The 7454-nt window shown below is 54.3% G+C and overlaps 5 protein-coding genes across 5 annotated transcripts; 1 reads left to right on the top strand and 4 right to left on the bottom strand.

The window, feature by feature from the left end:
• Window positions 1–482: 482 nt before the first annotated feature.
• Window positions 483–1232, top strand: PHACADRAFT_265902 (uncharacterized protein). The gene has a single exon (XM_007402367.1). The coding sequence runs from the start codon at window positions 496–498 to the stop codon at window positions 1186–1188; it is 693 nt and encodes a 230-aa protein (XP_007402429.1). The 5' UTR covers window positions 483–495; the 3' UTR covers window positions 1189–1232.
• Window positions 1233–1569: 337 nt separating this feature from the next.
• On the bottom strand, window positions 1570–3170 carry PHACADRAFT_202109 (uncharacterized protein; the record flags this gene model as incomplete). Its single annotated transcript, XM_007402366.1, has 3 exons — window positions 1570–1596; window positions 1654–2207; window positions 2267–3170. 3 exons carry the CDS (start codon window positions 3168–3170, stop codon window positions 1570–1572), a joined length of 1485 nt encoding a protein of 494 aa, XP_007402428.1.
• Window positions 3171–4008: 838 nt separating this feature from the next.
• PHACADRAFT_265901 (uncharacterized protein) lies at window positions 4009–4641 on the bottom strand. The gene has a single exon (XM_007402365.1). It carries the CDS (start codon window positions 4604–4606, stop codon window positions 4031–4033), a length of 576 nt encoding a protein of 191 aa, XP_007402427.1. The 5' UTR covers window positions 4607–4641; the 3' UTR covers window positions 4009–4030.
• Window positions 4642–6195: 1554 nt separating this feature from the next.
• On the bottom strand, window positions 6196–6537 carry PHACADRAFT_265898 (uncharacterized protein). Its single transcript, XM_007402364.1, has one exon. It carries the CDS (start codon window positions 6503–6505, stop codon window positions 6251–6253), a length of 255 nt encoding a protein of 84 aa, XP_007402426.1. The 5' UTR covers window positions 6506–6537; the 3' UTR covers window positions 6196–6250.
• Window positions 6538–6846: 309 nt separating this feature from the next.
• Window positions 6847–7442, bottom strand: PHACADRAFT_202107 (uncharacterized protein; the record flags this gene model as incomplete). The annotated part of the gene is made up of 2 exons (XM_007402363.1): window positions 6847–7355; window positions 7433–7442. 2 exons carry the CDS (start codon window positions 7440–7442, stop codon window positions 6847–6849), a joined length of 519 nt encoding a protein of 172 aa, XP_007402425.1.
• Window positions 7443–7454: the final 12 nt, after the last annotated feature.

Raw genomic sequence — 7454 nt, 5'->3', positions numbered from 1 at the left:
ATCACAAAAATCCAGCGAAGCTCCCTCCTAGATCTCCGCGCGGCCCTTGGCTACCTTGACTCGCTCTATAACCCTGAGGTCCGCCCAAACTTCCGCTCATACCGCAGGCTAGCAACCGGTCAATGTACATCTCCCTCCCTGACAAGTTGTCGCCGCGGAATTCCGGACGCCACGCAGGCCCCGCCGCCGCCCTCGCATCTCGACACGACGTGCGCTGACAGTTACGAACGCGCGTACGCAATTCGCTGGTTGACCGCGCTGGTATCGCGCGCGGACCAACTCGACGCTGATGATGTGAATGCCGAGGCGCTCGTCCAGGACGCGGCGGGCCTGCTCGCCCTCTGCGCAGGCACCGCATCCGCCGGGACCCGCTCCCGCCTGTTTGTCTTTGACCATGTCGGCGGCGTAGACGTCCGGGTCCAGCTGACGGACCTCCCGCTCAACAACCAAGACTACGCTTCGGTCGGCGCGCAGACATGGGGCGGTGCCTGCCTCATGGCGGACCTGCTCGTGCAGTCCCCGTCAGACTTCGGCATCAACATCGCCTCTGGAAGATCGCTCAGGGTCCTCGAACTTGGTGCCGGCACAGGTCTCGTGGGGCTGACAGTCGGAAAGATGCTCCAGGCACAGGGCGTGTCCGCCGAGATCGTCTGCACAGACTTCCACCCGGCGGTGCTCTCCAACCTGCGCAACAACGTCACGTCGAATTTCGTCGAAGGCGACTCCGCAGTCTCGATGTCCGTGCACGCCCTCGACTGGTCGACGTTCGCCGCCGCGTCCCCACCTCCTCTCCTCGCGCCGTTCGACCACCCGTTCGACGTCGTCCTCGGCGCCGACATCGTCTACGAGCTCGAGCACGCGCGCTGGATCCGGTCCTGCGTCGCAACGCTGCTCCGCATGACTCCCACAGAAACCACGGCGTCCCTCGCTTCCTCCGACCCACGCCTGCGCCCGCAGCTCCACCTCGTCATCCCGCTCCGGGCGACACACGCCGCCGAGTCGCACAGCGTCGAGGAGGTCTTCCCTCTCGCGTTCGATGTGCATGGCGGAACAGAGTCCTCGCCTGATGGCGGACCCTTCCGGAGCGCTCTGGGCATCGTCGCGAAAGAGACTCTGGCTTGCGAGGATTTCGCCCGGGGCGGTGGTGGCGAGGTCGAGTACGTGCACTACACGATTTCATGGATTTAATACGGGATCACGGGGGTTCGGGCTGCCGGTGGAGATAGAATAGACTAATGGGTATATATGCACACACATAAAGATAGACATCGTTTACTCGCGGGCATAGGGACATACAGATCACAGGCTGATGACTTGCACTTGGGCAGCACATAAGACGGGGATCACAAACCCGCCGCCTTGTTTTATTGTACATTATGATGCAGCAGTCAAACGATATTGCGAGCGAATACCCTGATGGAGAGCACAAACGAGCCACACGGAGCACAGGTAAATCTTCGCCGCGTCTGTGCAGCTTCTAGGCTATGTACTGAAGAGAGAGTTCAAGCAAACCAAAGATGCAAAGAAAGTGTGCGAAAAGAAAAGAAAAAGAAATAAAAGACCTTTGCCTCAAGGCGGGTGTAAGTTCGGCAAGACCTAAGATGTCGGACTGATTAGTTCAAATACCCTGGCTAAATAACAGAACGGAATCACCACAGCGATTCCTCTGGATGACGTGGGCGCGCGGTCGATCTGCGCCTGTTGGAGCTTATCCTGGCTGGAAGCGAGGACCTCACGAAGGAAAGCCTGCTTTTTCTTATCGTCCGCGCACTCCGCGAGGCGAATAATCTGCGGGCGCTTCAACTGGACGGTCTGTCCGTCGACAGAGTAAATTGAGGGAGCGCGGAGGATCTTCTCGGCTGTTATAAAGCCTTTCACGAGAGGAGAGCCGTACAGGATCTCGACCCTGCGGGGGTGGCAAATCCGAGGAAGGATCTTCCCGGACGATACAGCGTCGAGGAGCCATTCAAATACAGGGAGCCCGTAGACGTAGATGCGCACTTTTTCCTGTGGGCGCATATCGAGAGCGGCCTGCTCAATGGCCCGCCAGTCCATCGAAGAGACGTCGTCGATCTTGAGTTGGCGGAAGAACCTGAATGCCATGGATTTGATGGCAGCCGAAACACTGCTATCTGGGTGGCTCTGCACACTGATTTCAACTTCGTGACTAGTGACTTCGTCCGACTCTAGCATCTCGACGATTAAATCTAGGAATGTCCGTTTAAGACCAGTGGTTGTAGATGATAGCGTCATATCATTGGCTCACCGCATTCAGGGGGGTTTAAAAGTTTTTGTGGGCGTAAGCGAATCCTTTTGAGGATTGAAGGACCACAAATCGCGCGCGCTACTTCATGAAGAACATCCCACTGCGAAAAGGAACCCTGAAGCAACGGTTTATAAAATCCATGAGGAGCTTGGACATGAGTGATCCAGAAAACAAGGTCGAGGTCATCGTAGGAGGAGCCGCACTCCGTGACTTGAAGAAGATAAAGGAAATTTTGAGCCCGCCTGTGGCGATTGGTATACTGCGGCGGCATGTTCCTGTCGAACTTGAGCCTCGTGCAGTGCAGTTCATGCAGCTCAGGAATACTCTGGACGAGACGGAGAAGCTCCATGGTGCTGTGGAAGTGTAGATCGCAGAGCTTGAGCTTGATTATGGGGAACATGGAGCCCGGGAGCGACCTTGGGAGGCCTTCGCACCAAGATGTTGGAGCGTATGTATCGTTTGCAACACTATCTTGACGACGGTAGACGCCACTGAGATGCAGAGCTATCCCTCGCTCGTAAAGCACTTGGACCGCTTTTTTTCCGCGCTTGGCCATTCCAGCGTATACATGATGAAGCCAGGGTTCCAACCAGGGTCCGCTGTAGCTGATGTTGAGTTGTAGAAGGCAGTCTATCATCGTTGGCTTGACTTTCACTGGAGGATCAATGAACTCGAGGAACGTATCTAGATCCTCGCGCGTACGAAGCGTGAGATCTTGGAAGATATGAAACCGACAACGGCGTGCCCAGTGGCGGCATGTAAGACTGAACAGGCCGAGCTCTTGTTTGCATGCGCCAAGCCAATCTCCGTATAGGCCTAAGTTTTGCAACTTGTCGCAGCAGAACCATCGGACGACGTCGTCTATGAGCTCTGGCGGGAGATCCGCAGCAGTCGCAGGCGACATCTCTTAAGTTGTTTCGGTCGTTTTGTCTCCCTCTATAGCACCTTGCCCTAGCAGTATTTTGGATGATCTACAAGGGAAGCATGGTGAGAATTATCAGATCAGCGCCAGACAGCCTGAGTCCGAGTCGAAGTGACTTGCCGCGAAAAAGACAGTCGGAGCAGGCTGAAGGGTGTTTTGCAATATAAAATAGGTGTCTGGCTTGAAAACGTGCCACGACTGTACAGGTGGGATCATTGGGTAGCTCGAGTCTCGTCCTCGCCTTACGGCAACGTCCGAACTTCGAAGGCACAAGATTCAATATCTATCATCCAGAAAGTCATCTCATCTTATCTCGTTTTAGCGCCGAATCTAATCTCCCGACGGATGCTGAAGCTGAAGACACGCCCGCGCCCGAAGCTGAGGTTGGTATCGGAAAAATAAACAAAATAGACGATATCGTAGAGAGTGAAGCTGTACGCGCATATTAGCAGACATACGCGCACATATATGTACGTATTTACACAGCAGTCACAGGCGACACTGCGGACGAACTGCGACAGCCTTGGGATCGCGCTCGAATATCGTGGGATATCATAGGCGGCTATCAATGCAATGAGTAATGCCCAACATTATCACTTGCGACAGCGGAGGAAGTGCCCTGACGCGGAATACAAACGACTCACAAAAGCACGAACAAATCTACACACTATCTACGCAAGATGAAGACCTCGTACTGAAGAGAGCGCTCAAGCAAACCAAAGATGCAAAGAAAGCGTGCCAACAAGAAAAAGAAAAAGGAATAAAAGGGCTCTGCCCCACGACAGGCGTAAACTCGGCAAGATCTAACATGTCGAGCTGGTTAGTTCAAATTCTCTGATTGGCTAACGGAACGGAATTACCACAGCGGTTCCTTTAGATGACGTGGGCGCGCCGTCGATCTGCGGCTGTTGGAGCTTATCCTGGCTGGAAGCGAGAACCTCGCGAAGGAAAGCCTGCTTTTTCACATCGCTAGTGCACCCTGCGAGGTGGATGATCTGCGGGCGTTTCAATTGGACGGTCTGTCCGTCGACGGTGTAGGTCGAGGGAGCGTGGAGAATCTTCTCGGCTGTTATAGCGTCCTTCCTAGGAGGCGCTTTCGCGAAAGGAGGGTAGCCATGCACAATCTCGACATCCCGTGGGTGACGGAGCTGGGGAAGGACCCTCCCGGCTGGCATGGCGTCGAGAAACCATTCGAACACTGGAAGTGCGAGCGCGTAGATACACAGTTTCTCTGAGGGGTGCATGTCGAGAGCGGCCTGCTCAATAGCCCGCCAGTCCATCGAGGCGACATCATCGGCCTTGGCCCTGCGGTGGAACTCTAACGTTAAGGTCTTGATGGCGACTGTGGAGTTGCTGTCTGGGGGGAGTTGCACTTGAACACATAACTCATGGCTGACGGCCGCCTGCGAGTCCAGCATGTGGACATAAAGATCTGGGGGCGTAAGTTGCGAGACGAGTGAGGGGACTGTAACTGTACAAACTTACCGCATCCGGGTGGGTCCATGTGCATCTGCGGGACTAAGCTGATCCGCTTGAAGGTAGAACTGCCACAGATTGAACGCGCAGCTTCGTGCAGGGCGTTCCAGTGTGAGAAGTGATCCCGTATTACAGGCTTGAATCGCCCGTGGGGGGTCTGGATACGAAAAATCCAAACAGCAAGGTTGAGGTCATCGCTGGAAGAGCCGCATTCTGTAACCTGGACCTGATGAAGGCAGTTTCGAGCCCGTCTGTGGCGATCTGTGAACAGCGGGGGCATGTCCTTGTCGAACCTGAGTTTCGTGCAGCTCAACTCTCCCAGAGATGGGATGCCTTGGATGAAGCGCAAGAGCCCCGCGGTGCTGTGGAAACGAAGGTCGCAGAGGACGAGCGTTTCCATGTGGAACATGGTTCCGGGAAGCGACTTTGGGAGGCCCTCGCACCAGGTGGTGGGTGCATATTTGTCGTCCAAAGTGCTGTCTTCACGGCGGTACACACCGCTAAGACGCAGAGTTATCCCGCCGCTGTCAAGTACCTGTAGTGCATCGACTCCGCACTTAGAAGCCATTCCGGCATATACTCGATGGATCCAGAGCTCTACCCAAGGACCGCGGTAATCAAGGATAAGATTACTGAGGCTGTTGATGATGGTTGGCTCAACCTTCACTGGAGAGTCGATGAGCTCCATGAATGTGTCCAGATCTTGGCTTGTGCGGAGCGTGAGCTCGCCGAAGATATGGCGCCGAATTAGATAGGCCCAATGCCGGCAAGTGAGGCTGAGTAGGCCGAGCTCATGTTTGCTTGCATTCACGGGGTCTTCAAATTCGGACACGTAGAGGCTGCAGAACCATCGGACGATCCTGTCTATGAGTTCCGGCGGGAGGTCTGCAGCAGTCGCAGGCGACATTTCTTAGGCTCCTTCAGTCCTATCGCCGCTCTTTGCGGCACTTCGTTGTTGTAACAAATTTGATTGATCTACAAGCAGAACATGATGAGCATCATCAGACCTATGTAAGACTAGCTGAAGTGACCTGCTGCTGATCGAGAAGGAGGCAAGTTGGGCGAAACTTGAAGCTGCAGTATCAGATAGGTACTCAGCTTAAAGGTGGTGCACTCACGGCCACGCAAGCGAGATGGCTAGTACACAGCGCGAGCATTGCCACCGGCCCAGTGCGGATGGCGATGTCGGCTCTGGCCATCTGCGTCTTTCATCTCATCCGATTATCTTGCTTCGACTAGCGCTCAACCTAATCTTGCGACCAGGTCACCATACAAGCAAAGGAAGAGCATGCATGACAATGTACAGCAACATGCGTGATAACTGATAAATACCAGCGTGTAAAAGAGATATCGGGGGAGAAATGAAACGATGTCAGATATTTTGATACTAGTAGCATGGCCGGACGACACATCTTACCCAAAGCCGAGGATATTCAGCCGTTGTTCACTCGTGGAGCAGACAAGCGGCGACACTTTAGCACATCGTCGAAAAGGAGCTGTCGCATATGTATCTTCCAGGTACGGTAGTCAACCATCATTTAAGTACCGAGCTCGCGTTGTTCAACGGAATGGCAGCTCGTTTATTGTTACGGCTGCGCGCGGCTTAGTGCTATGAAAGGATCGGCTTTGAGTGAATTTGAAGACTTGCACTGCATTGCGCGGTCTGGTGAATACACTCCTAGCCCTGGCGCTGACGCTTTGCTTCGCCAGTGCTGAAGGTGACGAACGAGAAGAACGTATACCGCCTTGCGAACACATCGCATATCGATGATGAGAATGCCGGCGCACTGCGTCACCCAGCCACAGCCACTCCGGCCATACTTGGTCAAGAAATGATACATATCTGAATGCGACGCTCTGACGTAAGAAAAAAAGAACCTGTAGATCCAAGAAGAATTACCTTATAGACTTCCAGGATCAATCCGCCCGAAAGAAGACGTACGATACCAAGAAGCCTGCGCTGCATTCGTAAGGTATGCGTACACATTGGTGAGGAATGGGACTGCATGTAGCCAGTAATATGTACTCTTGACCAATAATTGTTTGCACATAGCGATATAAGCAGGGATAATGAAGGAGCCAGACATGAGGAAAATCGGTGATGGTACACGAGCAAGGGTCCAGAGAAAGATGGTATTAGTACAGGTGCTGTGGATAAGGAGAGAGCATAGAGGAAGAAGCTTCATATCACGGAGAAGCCGCCGAAGTCTAGGAAGCCTTCGTCAATAGACATCTTGCGTACGACAAGAGCCTCGACGATGAGCCGAGGTTCCTTAGCGCCGAGGGGAGGAGCGTCTGCAACGATGTCCACGAGCGTCGCTTCGGTGAGAGCGGGAGAGGGGGATCCACCCAAGATTACTGTGTCGGAGAGGGCTGGCGTTGCAGGAATGAACTCCGGCGTCGGTGCTTCATCCACGACGACCTCGGCGGACTCGACTATAACATGAAGATTCCCCAAACCTGCAGTCAAGTTCGCAGCCTCGTCTGCAAGCTTGAAGACATCAACGTTGACATGATGCACAGGAAGAAGAGTCTCGTCTTGTCCGACATCTGCCCCGTCCAGCACAACTTTGGATTCGGCACGGGTCAGCAGGGCCTTATGCTTCTCCTCTCGACGCCTATCCCGCGCCTGGCGCCGTAGCAGGGCCTTGGCGTCCTGCTTGATGGGAACGTGCGTTGTTTCGGCGGAACCTGGAGCCGGATGCGTCTGTAGTTTCCAACCCGGCCTCTTCTCTTTCAAGTCCTTGCGCCCATGCTTACCACCGAACACACCAGCATCAGGAGGATGGG

This window comes from Phanerochaete carnosa (genome assembly GCF_000300595.1).
Source record: "Phanerochaete carnosa HHB-10118-sp unplaced genomic scaffold PHACAscaffold_122, whole genome shotgun sequence".
Classification (NCBI taxonomy): Eukaryota; Fungi; Basidiomycota; class Agaricomycetes; order Polyporales; family Phanerochaetaceae; genus Phanerochaete; species Phanerochaete carnosa.
The sequence above is the reverse complement of the archived record's forward strand: the minus strand, read 5'-3'. Positions and strand labels throughout refer to the sequence as shown.